Below are 15,523 nucleotides of genomic sequence, written 5' to 3'. Positions count from 1 at the left end.
TCAGTTAATCAATCAAGTGTTAATTATGTGATATTGTGAATTAATTGTTATATTAGTGTACAATTGTGTAATATTAATATGATGATAATTCTAAGATTACATTTTATTGTTCTGTTAATACTATTATGACATAAATACTTTGTTTTTAATCTGATCTTGTTGCATGAAGTGTGCAACATCAAGATCTGCCCCCACCCCACCCCTTTGTTGTGCCATTGTTTACACTTTTGAAATATTCCTCGCCAAATAAGGTCCTGAGGGAGGACATGTGTTGGTTGTTGTTTTAAGCAATATTTTACTAGTTCCTCACAATTATAACACACACACACACACACACACACACACACACACACACACAGAGAGAGAGAGAGAGAGAGAGAGAGAGAGAGAGAGAGAATCCACAGGCCACAATATAAATCCTAACCCTTTATTTATTTTTATTTGAGCTATAATACCAAAGAAAAGTCCATTAACAGAACCCCGTTTCACTTCTTTCCAGAATACCACCATATCTTAACACATTTATACATATATGAGTTCCTCTGAGTTACACATTTTTGCTGATGAGTTCGTCCTGCTGTGTGATTGTTATGTTTCTGTGGAAGCGGCTCAGCAGTTCCAGAGAAGAGCTATGAGGAAGTCATTTCACAATCCTGCAAGAAGGCAGCTCTGATAGACAGCTGATCATTGTGGCTTGTTTCAGACACAGTGTTTGGTCACATCTGCATTTTTCTTTGAAAGGCTCAGTACTGAAGAATGATTTCAGTACATATTCTGTTTCCTTGATGGACAATGACTCCCCTGGTCAGAGAGAGATTAAATGATCCACCAGAAATGGCTCTTCTGTTGAGCCATAATTCACAGAAGTCTTAAAACTATAGACTGGATGGTTAGACAGGATTTCAGACAGCGTGTTCCTCTCAGCTTTATACAACACTTAATGAATACATTTTTCATGAGCTGTGTCCATTAAAATGTGACAAACATATTACCATAATTGATTATTGACCATAACTGAATTATTACAAGTGAGACACATGAGTGGACTGAAGCTGCTTTATTCAATCACTTGTGGCAAACAAACAGTTAAAATCCAAAACAAGTGCAGTCTTTTTTCACAGAAACTCTACATCAGTGTTTGTATGTACAAACTTGTGAATTCACACACAAAGGTAAAAGTATTTACAAAATACACAAATCAAGCTTTTCTAAGTCCTGCCCCTCTTGGAGCCTCGGTCAACTTTGTTTCCTGCTTCTTTTAGACAGATATACTGTTTGCTACTGTTTGCTACTCTTAGCTAATGCTAGGGAGACACAAGCTAGACACTAGCTAGCTAATCTACATCAATTATTAGCAGGCTATATAGCTAGGGTTTTACTCCGTAGCATAATGCTAGCTAACTAACTTTCTAATCTACATCAATTCTTAGCTAGCTAGCTACTGACCACATCCAAAATTCCATGCTAATATGCTATTTGGTATCCGCTAAACCAGTGTTAAAGCAAAGTTTTGTGCAAAACCTTACTATGAAACCTATAGTACATGAGGTGCTCACTAAATCCGGGGAAATATTACAGTATGCAATCATTTGTCACTACATCAGCATAAATACCCCACAATTCAATGCAGTGGTAATAACAAAATAACAGATATAGACAGACAGAGACAGACCAAAGTTGCTTAAGTTAAGTTATTATGGTCAATTAACTGTTCTTAATGTGCAAAGACCTGAATTCTTTGAATCACTGTGGCAAATAAGAAAACACTGGACTGGTCACAGTTGAGAAAAGCATGTCAACTCAATTTATTAACCATTAATTGCTCTGGAGCTTTCAGTCATATCATGTGATCCTAATCAGCAGGTGTTGTCATGGAAATGTAGAGAATTTTTTTTTAAAAATCCATTATTCCATAAATTTTATAGCATGAAAACACATGGTAGGTCATGTGATATGACTGAAAGATTAGTAATAACTACTAAATGGACGCTGAGTTGAGTATGTCTCCAAGTTCCATGAAATTAAAATCTCAAGTTGTGTTAAGAGATCTGGACACCATTCATATTCTGTTATGTTGTGCAGTGTTTCCACCATAATAACCATAAATTACGTTATCAAAAAATAAATTATCTGAATAAAAATCTCCTCCTGCTTCTTTTTAACTTGGAAACATACTACTCTCTGTAACTTTGCCTGTGAAAATGTAAACAGGCTTGTTTCATCTGATTTCAGGGAGAATCTGACCCAGTGGCACCCATTAAGAATAACTGTATAAAAATGGATTTTCTCTCCTTGATGGTCTTATTCATTTCTGTAGGTCATATTGAGACAACAGTGATAAACTGTTGCATAAACAATTAAAACCTCCTTGTAAATTTAGCTTTAAAATGTAAAAAAGCCCAAACTGCAGCGAAAAAAAAGAAGACATAAAAAGTTCAACACTACACACTTTGATATCCACTGTCTGTGATTATTGCCATAGACTGACCAGCAGGGGTCAAAGAGAGAACAGGTCTTTGGAGGTCAGAGAGACACTGGTCACCCTGGACATTTTTGATGAAACCTGGAACAACTGGACTGAAGGAGCTTGGACGCATCTCGGTGAATGATTCCTCTGGATATTTGTCCAGATGTTCTTCAACAGCTGTCTTCTGTGAAAACAAAATATCAGGCTGCTCCACCAGATTTTGAAACGCTTGGTAGTCGTTATCCACTGACGGAAAGCTGTGCAAGCTTGCAGGCAGACAGCCGTAGCAGGGATTTTCATCACATATCATGGCCTCTTCTGTTTTTCCATTTACGTCTGTAGCTCCATCAACCATGTCATCAGAGCTCTCACACCCGGCCTCAACTCTGGGTACAGGATCACATGACGCAATTGTGTTGGTGCCACTAGAGCTGGAGGACAAACTGGAGTCTTCTGCACATGAAAATCTCCCAGAATCTGCATTGCACTGCTGATAAGTCATGTCTGTCGACACAGGAGATGAAATAATTGGTGGTAAAGTAAAAAGTGGGCAAGTTGGAACCTGTTGGTCAGCACTGGTCACAACATTGCCCTCACTAGGACGGTATGCAGACTCACAAAGCATTTCATGCTGCATCTGGACGTCACAGCTGTCCATTGTAACCTGTTGTGGTAAATTGGGAATGAGGATTGAATATGTTTTGTTGACAAAGCCAGATGATCCAGAATTCATGTCCTCAGGTCTGACACCACCAATGTTGTAGGAAGAGGATAATAAACCACTGTCTTTGCTTGATTCTGTAAGTGGATTGGTGGTCAACGGTGATATCGGGCTTATATTGGCGAAGGCTTTACCAAGGGCATCCTGAACACCAGCTATAATGTCAGCAGGCTCAGTGTTAGGACAACTGAGACAAGATGAGCCCGTGCTGATTCCACTGCTTTGCTGAAGACTCCCGCCACTGGTGTCTTTCAGTGACCCCTTCAACCTGAATACAGAGAAATGGGTTACTTAAACTGCCAATATAATCACACACAAATTCTTAAATGTGTTGGACTGCTGACGTACAAATGCAACCATACTAACCATGGTTTGCTCTCATCTGGAGTAAGAGGCTCAATACAGACAGCGGACAGAACGAGTGGCACCGGCTTCAAGAGCTGCAACAAGATGAATAAAAAGAGTAGGATCGTGAGGGTCGGGTTTAGTCTTTTTTATTGCAGAAAACACTGCTGGAGTTTCACAGGAAAACAGCACTGCAGAATCTCCCAAACAATGAAAGTGAATGGTGACAAGTTTCCAAATGTGATAAAACAACAGAATTAAAAACAAAATTCCTCCATACTGCTCGTCTGGTGTAATAATAACAATAATTCATTATACTTATATAGCGCTTTTCAAAATACTCAAAGACGCTTGACAAGAAAAGAAAAGAGAAAGGAAGAAACAACATACAACAATATAGCAAACAACAAAAAGAAAAACAAACAAGCAAGGGATGAGGAGAAGAAACTGTCAATGATTGAAAGCAGTGTTGAACAGGTGAGTCTTGAGCAACTTTTTGAATATGGGAAATCCAAGTCTCCTACAGTCCCAACATGCCCAGTTATTTACACCATGTTTTTAGCCTAAATATTCACTGTAGATCCTTAGCTTGGAGCCACATGTTGTGTGACGATATGCAAATGGCATGTTGGGGCTTTAGGACATTTGGATTACACCTGACGAGAAGTATGGATCCATTTTATGTTTTTTTTACAGCTGTTTTTCATGTTTGAAAACTCGGCACCATTCACTTATATTGTTTAGGAGATTAGGAGGTAGTGCTGTTTTCCTGTGAAACTCTGGCAGTGTTTTGCAGAGTATCAACTCTTAACTGGCATGAGAGTGAGGAGATAATGACTTTTCATATTTGGGTGAAGTCTAACTTAAAAGGAGTAAATTAAAAATTGTTGGGTTTTTTTGTTCTTCTACCTGAGCTATGAATGATGCACAAAAATAAGTTTAGATCCATTCCTTCTTTTTTCCTCTGAAAGTATCTGGACAAGTGTACAGTTACAATCAGTAAAATGTCCTGGCTGGTTTGGTGACTCTCAAAGCCAAAACACACTTGAGGCATCTGACACTTGTGTTTTGAAGTACATCCATTGTTCTAAATGGCAGAACATGAAAAGAATTGTCAAGCATCAACTGTGTGATTTTTTTGACAAACTTTGTAATGTAACTTCATTGTTTATGTTTAATTAACTAAAATAAACAGATGCAACAACATGGCACAGCCCTGTGTGAGGTCCATGTATGTAGTCCCATTCACATCAGTCCACATCACAACAATAGGTGTCTTACCTCTTGCTCACGTGGATGAATATCAAGAAGTTTTGGATTTTGACATTTGGCAACTGTATCCCACAACACTGATTTTAACCTAAAATCAAATGCATAAATAAATTACATATGACACGTGGACATGCAAGACAGGAGTTACAGTATTTAAGCAACAAGGCAACAATTATCTTTAATCTGCATGACTTACTTTACATAAGAGCAGTAGATAACACCACTGATGATGACCGCAGCAACAGTGAGGCTGATGGTGACGGCCAAGAGTATGGCATCATAGGACGCAGCTGTGAAGTAACACATATGAAGCAAGTTTAGAAATTATATGACAGACAATAGAGAGAGCAACTAGGAAATAAGTGCACAGTGTGTGCTTTTTGATCTGCAGAGTATGTGAATGGGGAGGGAGGAGGTCCCTAGTGTGTGGCAATGGTGTGCCCCGAAGAATCTGATAGAAGCAGGGATGCACCGATACCGATACCAGCAATAGGTATCGGTCCGATACTGTCCTCACGTACTCATACTCCTACTCATAAAACTACTCCGATACCCAACACCCAAACTAAAGAACCGCCACGATGCAGAATTCAAGGCATTTGTTGATGCTTACCCTGTTTTTTTTTTTTTTTTGGGACGCGCCATCATCATCAGCGAGGGACTCTCTGTCCTCAACATCATCCACTAATGACCGCAATTCAATTCAGTTCAATTGCTGTAAAAACAGTTACCACTTCAGATGTACACCTGTAAGTAAATATGATATGAATGTATGGAGCTCTTAGACTTGCTCCAAGTGTTTCTCCTTATTTCCTTATCATAACATTGATGATGATGGTTTGTTTGCTGATATTAATTATGATTACAGGAAGACAGATGTTTCAAATAATATGTTATTTAATCCCTTCAATTTAAGCCTGCACAGTGATACAAAATTTAAGGGACCTTTTGATCTTGATTCAAATTTTTTTAGTTCTTTAACTTCAGAGGCTTTATCCTGCAACCTTTATAGTATTGATACATTAAATAATCCACTTGATGTGCAAATCCCCTTAACAAAGCAGTTCCGACTTTTCATTTAAACACTCAGTCTCTCAAAAAAATCATGATTTACTTTGTCACTTTCTGTCTTGTTAAATCATACATTTTCAGTGATAGCTTTTTCAGAAACTTGGCTAACTATTAAGTCATCTCTCCATGCCGACTTATTATCTTTCTGTCCCCAAAATATCATGCTTTGCATCGTTGTAGAAGTGCATGAATGGGCGGAGGTGTATCTATTTATTGGCACAATGAATTTCAATATAATCATAGAGATGATCTTACTTTAAATTCTGACGATGTTCAATCACTGCTCCTTGAAATACCTTCCTGAGATATTTTTGATGGTAAAAGTATTATCATGGGTTGCATCTACAAGCCTCCAGGCACAAACATTGAAATTTTAATTCTAGTGTGTTTGTCTAAGACATAATTAACAAAGAAGGTAAAGTATGTTGCCTTCTAGGTGACTTCAACATTAATCTGTTTAACAGTGAGTCTCATCCACTCACCGCAGACTTTCTGCATACATTATATGCTCCCTATACCCCTTTATCACCAAAAACACTAGGCTAACTTCTTCATCTGCAACCCTTATCGATAATATATTTACCATCTCTCTTAGTTATTTGTGGAAGTCTGGTGTTCTTTATTGTGATATATCTGATCATTTGCCAATATTTCATGTCTCTATGACCACTACAGTCAAACAACAGAAAACAGGATAATGTTCAGAGTGTTCAACAAAAGAAACATTGATCAACTGTTGATGTTCCACGGGATAATGTGCAGTATATACCCATAATGATGTGGAACTTGCCTATTAGTCATTTGTGGCTTCATTTAACTCAATTCCCCTGGTTTGTATATGCATACAAAAAAAGTTAGTGCATTCAGAAAACCTTGGTTTACTCCAGGTGTCCACAAGTCTGCACAAATAAAGAATAGAGTGTATAAGATTTTTTTTTAGAAATTCATCCCCTTTGAATGTTTCCAATCTATCTCACAAAAGTGAGTACACCCCTCACATTTCTGCAAATATTTAATTATATCTTTTCATGGGACAACACTGAAGAGATGACACTTTGATACAATGTAAAGTAGTGAGTGTACAGCTTGTATAACTGTAAATTCACTGTCCCCTCAAAATAACTCAACACACAGCCATTAATGTCTAAACCGCTGGCAACAAAAGTGAGTACACCCCTAGGTGAAAATGTCCAAATTGGGCCCAATTAGCCATTTTCCCTCCCTGGTGTCATGTGACTCGTTAGTGTTACAAGGTCTCAGGTGTGAATGGGGAGTAGGTGTGTTAAATTGGTTCAATCGCTCTCACACTCTCTCATACTCGAGCAAGATTTCAGCTGTTGGTCAGCACACTAGAGTCCAAATATTGCATTTCATCACGCCTGCACTTCAGCCAGACAGTGATGCCAGCCAAACTGACACACTGGATAACTGATGCTGAGGACATTGTGAGCGTTCTTAAACCTCTGAAGACAGCCACCACTGTGCTGAGTGATGAAAAAACCTCAACTGTGTCTCTCAATGTGCCCTTAAAGCACATGATTGAGCAAAGCATGGCACCCAATTAAAACGACTCCCCTACCGTAGGCATCAATGAAGACAGCTATCCTCACCAACCTGTCAGACAGATACACAGAGGAAGACAACTAGTTGCTGGAGTGCACTGCAGTAGACCCCAGATTGTGAACTCTGCCTCATCTAGAGGAAAACCAGCGCCAGGCTGAAGGAGAAAGCTGTACAGCTGCACAGCCAGGCATTTATTTTTCTGTCTCTCTCTCATTCTAATAATAATAACAAAATGTTTAATGTACTGTATATAGAGAGGGATTTTCTCTTAAAGTGCATGCATGAATGTTATGGCCTGTTTTTTTCAGCTATGGAATGCCTATATGTAAATCACATCTCAGTCTAACATTTTTAAATACAGACTTAAGAACTGCCTGATGAACCAGACTATCCAAACACGAAATATCTGACTTCAACTGACCTTTCTCTTTCACTGTGTTTCTTAAGAAGCTGACAGAAGACAACCGTGCTGCTGCACACATGCATACTTGTTCTCATGCACACAAGTGCACACTCATTGACACACACACAAACGCACACAATATTTTCACTACACTATTTTATTTAGTTTATGTTGTCGCGTGATTTATATAGCTTACTTTATATTTGCTCTTTGACCCTATGGTTGTTTATTTAGTCACTTTTGCGAATTTTGTATTTAATTTCATCTGCACAATTTACTTCTTTTGTTTCTCTTGTTAATGTATTTCTTCTGTTATTGTGCAAATAAAAAATAAAATAAAATAAAATAAAATAAAACACTGCACAGCAGTTTAAAATACAGTAACTCATACTCATACACTAATTTCATTGTTATGCTAGGAACAAGGTGAGCCAGACATCCCCACTAAACGTAGTAAGGTAACATCAGCTCTGACATTTTTAAAAACATCAGCATACCTTAAGGACTACGTGAATACCCACATTAGTGGGTCTGGTGTGGTGTGCCACAACAACTGAATCAAAGTAGAGTAAGACACCGTGAGCTAATGCTTACACCAACCAGAGGCTTTTCCCGACTTTTTTTGGCTGGGATGACCTAAACAGGGCACTGACTTCTGCAGGGATGACATTAAGTGTGTCTGTGTACACGCACATACTGTACTCAGACGCACCCCCACATGCACACATTGATGTACCATTTCTCATATCTACTAACATTACAATATCTGACAGTTTCTTACATTTCTGTAATTAAAATTCTAATCTAAAAGATAAATAATCCTGCCAATCACAACACAACACCATAAACGCTTCCTTCATTTTTTCTTTAAGTCCTCAAAAAGAAATCGCACCTCCATTCTTTTTCCTCAGGCTGTGAGACTCCTAAATTCATCCCCCACACACCATCATGAAATATACTTTTATATATATTATTTATGAGTAAATGGCCAATAAAATTTCAGGAGTGGCCAGTGCCCCCCACAACGCCATCCCTCTAGAAGCACCCCTGACACCAATGCAGCAGATAACAAATGCAGCTACACATGACACTTACGGGTTCTGAATTCCTTCTCTTCACTGCTGTCACTGTAGCGGTCACTCCAGTCTGTGTAGCTTCTCACGCTGACCATATATGTTGTACTCGGCTCCAAGTGTCGTCCATTTATTTCATAGCTTTTCAGTTCACCAACAGTAGTTGGTTTGACATATTTAGAGATCTGGTATGAAGAATCAAGAGTTATACAATGAAGGGTTTGGAAATCACACTGTTGCCTCTTCACCAAACAGCAACCTGCATAATCAAACACCCATATAGGCTGTTTACACCTGATATTAATGTGCATTGTTGGGATCCAGTCACAAGTGGATACCTCAGGTACAAATGTGAACAAACCCAAGATGAATTGAGATCCAATGGCTTAGACCATATTCAGAGGTGGTCTGTGCCATATTCTTTTATCAGGGTGTACTAAGTGTGTCCTGGGCCACACTGAAGGACCAACTCTTACCTGTCCACATAAGCAGCAGATGTTTGTGAACACACGTCACACAGACGTACGCAGAGCTGTCCACTTGTGATCAAATCACCCAGGATGCATAAACAGTCTCTGTGTCTATATCTTGAGGACAAATGAGCTCAGTGTTAAACAGTTCCTGTCACACTGATCCTACCTTTTCTGTGTCTCCTTTCTTATGATAAGTCACATTGGCAGTCAAACTATCACTTAAAGAGCTCTTCATGTTTGTCTTCCACAAGATTTGAAAATTCCCATTGGTTTCTGTCACTGAGATGATTGTTGGGACTCTGGGCTTTACTGTAGGAGAAGAGAGATCACAAAAGTAAGAGGAATGCTTCTCAATCTCCATCTTGTTTTATACCGATTTATTCTGGGTGTGGATTGGTCTATTTCTGGCAGTTGCAGATTTATTATTTACTTTTTTTTTAACTTACTTCCATCTTTGACAGCGATGATTTTGGACCCCATGCTTTGACTTCCTTTCCAAACTGTTGCAGTATGACTCTCCCCAGGAACGAGTATCTTTTGGGTAAAGTTACAACAGCATCCAGTGTCACACTGCTGGAAAACACACTGCACCTTATCCCTGTGGAATACAGGATAATATCCAACATGCTCTGATTATACACAATGATCTGAAAATAATTTTCAATTGAGTACAACACAAAGACAAGGCATTCAATGTTCAAACTGATAAATTTCATCGTTTTTTGTAAATATACCCTCATTATGAATTTGATAGCTGCAACATGTCCAAAAACAAACAAACAACAAAAAAGGTAAAAATAAAAAACAGTTGGTAGAAATGTCCTTTAAAGAATTACATTTTACATTTATACTTTGGATACATTTCAGAGCCTGTACTGTACTTTGACTTTTACTAAAGTAAAGAAGTTGAGTCTTTTTTACATAAACATCTGTACTTCTACTGAAGTAAAGAACTTATATTTTTGGCACCTGTGTGTGCCAATATTAACTTTTTAACAGAATACAGTGCAGAGTGCTTTCATTTTTATGTATATTTGAATGTTTTCTTATTTCAGATTTTTTTAACTATATACATTTGTTATTTTTGTGTTTTTTAAAACTCACTTGGGTGCGTGGTTGTTCTGCAGAGTCAAACTGTATTCAGTGCAGTTTTGCGCTTCCAACTTGCAAAACATCGATTCGTCCAGGTCGTTAATACAGTCAAGATTCTGGAGTATTGTGTTATTACCTCCTGCACAAACATTACATATAGAATATAAGAATTAATTACTGAACAGATATGATATGAAAGAAATAAAATATGTCCATATGTCCACTTTACGTACCAGAGAGAACCACTGCAGTCGCGATATTTCCTAAAATAAGCAGGACGACAGACATCCTGTAGACAACTCGCCTGAGAGAAAACAAAATAACAAACACTTTCTTTACTTCGAAGCTACAGACTGGATGAGTAACAGAACAGCTTCCATGAATCTACATTACCTCTTTAAGTTCATGCTGAAACGATTTATTCCGCTTATCTCCTTTGAAAACAACAATCCTCTTCAGGTCCGACTTCTTCAGTGGGAAATTGAGCGTCGTCTGCTGCGTGTTCAGTCTCACGCTCTTCCTCGTTTGGAAAGCTCTTACTGGAAATGTTGCGCCACTGATTCTGTGGAAGAGCGTCCAGCTCTCGTTTTCTCAGCAAGGTCTGGTTGAATTTGTGGCAGCGGCAGCTAGCGATCACCCGTGGCAGGACGGACCTGCCGCGGCAAATGCCGCTGGTTGAGGCAGGTGCCACTGATCTGCCAGGTTTCCTGCCACTGTTTGTGGCAAATAGCGGTCATCTAACAGCTCTGACAGAAGTGAGGATTTATCAGGAACTGTATGAACTTTGGTCTGTGAGACATTTTTGGATGTGTAGAAGAACACAGAACATTAATTAATGTCAGATTCTGACTGATTTAAGCAACCAGTTAAGTTACTGCTGTGCGTAAATGGTCAGTGTCGCTTCTTGTGCGCACACAACTACAAACTATTTCACACACCTGTAATCATCATCTGCTATTAAACGATTTTATTTATTTATTTATTTATTTTTCGGTGTAGTGTACATGCACTGTGAATTCATGCACATCTTACTGTCTGAATAATGCGTCCTTTAAATACCGGGAAAATACTGCGCCATTGACTTTACATACCCAGGGGTGTACAGATGGGCACAAGTACATTTGCTACGTACACAACGTAGGCGCTGGACGAGAAAATTACACCTGTGTCAGGTTAGAAAATAGCAAAGACAGGTGCACTGCGGTATCAGATGGCAACAAAGCATTTGACATTTTAGGGCCCTTATACATACATACATACATTATTATAATTATTACTACATTGTTTTTAATCTGATTATGTTACATGAAATGTGTTATACAAAAATATGTATTATTATTGTTATTACATACTGTATTACATTTTATTATATTTGTATATTGATGTAATGTTTGCAATGTTATTAGATACATTATATATATATATATTTGCAATAAAGTATTACTTATGTTTAGACTGATATCTTAATATCTAACTCTCATCTAAGTCCCACCTCTCTGCCGTTTACTTTTTGTGTGAGTGTGTGCCATTGTTTATACTTTTGAAATATTCCTCACCAAATAAGGTCTTAAGGAAGGACGGGTTGGTTGTCTTTTTAAGCAATATTTTACCAGTTCCTTACAATTATAACATGCGCGCGCGCACACACACACACACACACACACACACACACACACACACACACACACACATCAATATTATATTCATATTCAGTGCCTGGTGTTATACAGCCAACTGCCACTAGTTGGGGCTGCTGCCCCATCAGACAGCAGTCTGGGAGATGACAGCTCGTAAACAGTCATCCAGGACAGACACGAACATTAACCTGCAAGCAGAGCAGCTGCTGCTCCTAGCCCTGCTGACATTAGCCACATGTGTAGCAGGCTGGCAGCTGATGTCAGCCCAGGGTGAACGATGTTGTTCGCCTGCAGACACAGTGGTCCTTTTCGGTCTGAAAATGTGAAGCATTTAGTGAGTTGTTGTCATTTTGTGGGTTAATGTGCAATGTGTGTATTGCACAGCACAGAGTGGCATACATTTCAGCAGCATTTAAAAGACAATTTCGTGATTGTAGACTTTGATTAACAGCTTCAAATTGCTCTTAATAAACAGCAGTTTTCAGACAATGTTTAATATTATCAATTAATAAATTGTGTTCATGTTAACTGCTTTCTGATTGTATTCCTATTGTTAGACTACTCAATGAGTCTAAATTAAATTTTGCATATAATCGGCAGGGAAATTAGTTGCCAGGAACATCCCTGTCCTTTACTATGACCTCACTGAGTTCTCCGATTCCCTGCAGTTCTTACTCATGCAGCCCCTTCTGTTGGTTTTGGGGGATCCTTCATTAATGAGCAGTGGATGTCTGGTTCTACTCTGATTTAACTTTAGAACAGCACATGTACTCCATATTCGTCAAACACTCAAAGTCTCGCCAAGGCAATCAAATCATAAATGCAAAGACTAGCACCGATTTCTGTCCCGATCTTCTATGAAGAAATTCCTCTGTCATCGATCCCTGGTGGTTCTGTTGGCACATCTTTTCATTGCTGATGGTGGCAAACCCATGACGAGATCATGGTTCCTGTCAAAGCTGTGTGGTCACTGCCTGAGCTGTAGCCTACCCCACGAACACTATTCCCCTCACTGAGAAGTGTCAAAGCTACAACTGCAGCTCTCAACATGCTTACATCTACTCTGAAATCCCTGGGCCGCTGGTCATCCTCTGCCGACCACGCTATGTCAGGCCCCAAAATGAGCTCCTGCACCCCGTAACCATCATAAACAATTGTATCTGCTCAATGCCTAATTCTATTGTTGCATATCAGATGATTGCCAGGTTTAGTGTCTTCATCCATCTCTACGTATATGTGTTTGCAGGGCATGATCCACTAAGTAGCATATTCCCTTCGTGGCTGAGAAGCTTGTTGTTAATTGCCTCTTAGCGGCTGGTGCCGAGGTCTTCACATAGAGCCTCATATTAGTAGTGTCAGGCTCCAAATCATGCAGTTTTGGGGGGTCCAAGATATTTTTTCATGACTCCTCAATATCTCTATGTCAACATGATCTGTGAGGAGTGATGAGGTTGACGCCTTGACGCTAAATCTTTATGTTCCGCTACTGCAATAAACATTCTTGAACATGAGCTGTTTGACTGAACTAATTTTCTCACACAAAGAATTATAACTATAAAATCACTTAATTAATCTGTTAATCAATCAGTTAATGATGTTATATTATGAAATAATGGTTGTATTGCACAATTGTGTACTTATATTAATATGATGATAATTATTAGAATACATTCTATTGTTCTATTATTATAATTAATACATTGTTGTTAATCTGATCATGTTACATGAAATGTGTTATAGAAAAATATGTAGTATTATTATTACATACTGCATTACATTTTATTATAATTGTATATTGATGTAATGTTTACAATGTTATTAGATACATTTTAATATATATATTTGCAAAAAAGTATTACTCATCAAGCTCTCATCTAAGTCCCACCTCTCTGCCGTCCCCCGTAATTTAGTTTTTTTTTTTTTTGTGCCATTGTTTATACTTTTGAAATATTCCTCACCAAATAAGGTCCTGAGGAAGGACGTGTGTTGGTTGTCTTTTTAAGTAATATTTTACCAGTTCCTCACAATTATGACACGTGCGCACACACACACACAAAACAAACAAACAAAAAAAAGAACACAGGCACTTTTATTTGAGCTATAATACCAAAGAAAAGTCCATTAACAGAACCCCGTTTCACTTCTTTCCAGAATACCACCATATCTTAACACATTTATACATATATGAGTTCCTCTGAGTTACACATTTTTGCTGATGAGTTCGTCCTGCTGTGTGATTGTTATGTTTCTGTGGAAGCGGCTCAGCAGTTCCAGAGAAGAGCTATGAGGAAGTCATTTCACAATCCTGCAAGAAGGCAGCTCTGATAGACAGCTGATCATTGTGGCTTGTTTCAGACACAGTGTTTGGTCACATCTGCATTTTTCTTTTAAAAGGCTCAGTACTGAAGAATGATTTTAGTACATATTCTGTTTCCTTGATGGACAATGACTCCCCTGGTCAGAGAGAGATTAAATGATCCACCAGAAATGGTTCTTCTGTTGAGCCATAATTCACAGAAGTCTTAAAACTATAGACTGGATGGTTAGACAGGATTTCAGACAGCGTGTTCCTCTCAGCTTTATACAACACTTAATGAATACATTTTTCATGAGCTGTGTCCATTAAAATGTGACAAACATATTACCATAATTGATTATTGACCATAACTGAATTATTACAAGTGAGACACATGAGTGGACTGAAGCTGCTTTGTTCAATCACTTCTGGCAAACAAACAGTTAAAATTCAAAACAAGTGCAGTCTTTTTTCACAGAAACTCTACATCAATGTTTGTATGTACAAACTTGTGAATTCACACACAAAGGTAAAAGTATTTACAAAATACACAAATCAAGCTTTTCTAAGTCCTGCCCCTCTTGGAGCCTCGGTCAACTTTGTTTCCTGCTTCTTTTAGACAGATATACTGTTTGCTACTGTTTGCTACTCTTAGCTAATGCTAGGGAGACACAAGCTAGCTAATTTATATTAGCAGGCTATATAGCTAGGGTTTTACTCCGTAGCATAATGCTAGCTAACTAATTTTCTAATCTACATCAATTCTTAGCTAGCTAGTTAGCTACTGACCACATCCAAAATTCCATGCTAATATGCTAAACCAGATTTTTTAACCTCTTACTATGAAACCTATAGTACATGAGGTGCTCACTATTTCCGAGGAAATATTACAGTATGCAATCATTTGACACTACATCAGCATAAATACCCCACAATGCAATGCAGCGGTAACAACAACAACAACATAACAGATAGAGACAGACCAAAGGCAACTCTGGTGTAACATCTTCAGTGCAAATGTAAATCAGGTTTCACTTTGTGAGGTGTAATATATTTTTGAAATAGCTCATTGTTAACATGGGTTGCCATGGTTATGAGCCTGCAACCAGC

At 38.3% G+C, this 15,523-nt stretch overlaps 1 protein-coding gene across 1 annotated transcript; it reads right to left on the bottom strand.

Moving 5' to 3' along the window:
• Positions 1 to 2,347: 2,347 nt before the first annotated feature.
• On the bottom strand, positions 2,348 to 10,228 carry LOC146333103 (uncharacterized). Its single transcript, XM_084719487.1, has 7 exons — positions 9,835 to 10,228; positions 9,555 to 9,697; positions 8,938 to 9,100; positions 5,002 to 5,095; positions 4,815 to 4,893; positions 3,555 to 3,628; positions 2,348 to 3,456 (listed from the first exon to the last, which is right to left on the bottom strand). The coding sequence occupies exons 1-7, from the start codon at positions 9,866 to 9,868 to the stop codon at positions 2,442 to 2,444; spliced, it is 1,602 nt and encodes a 533-aa protein (XP_084575613.1). The 5' UTR covers positions 9,869 to 10,228; the 3' UTR covers positions 2,348 to 2,441.
• Between the last annotated feature and the right edge of the window lie 5,295 nt (positions 10,229 to 15,523).

Source organism: Lutjanus erythropterus, chromosome 1, assembly GCF_056507025.1.
Source record: "Lutjanus erythropterus isolate fLutEry1 chromosome 1, fLutEry1.hap2, whole genome shotgun sequence".
Taxonomy (NCBI): domain Eukaryota; kingdom Metazoa; phylum Chordata; class Actinopteri; order Lutjaniformes; family Lutjanidae; genus Lutjanus; species Lutjanus erythropterus.
Note: the sequence above shows the minus strand (reverse complement) of the source record. Positions and strands in the feature narration are given on the sequence as shown.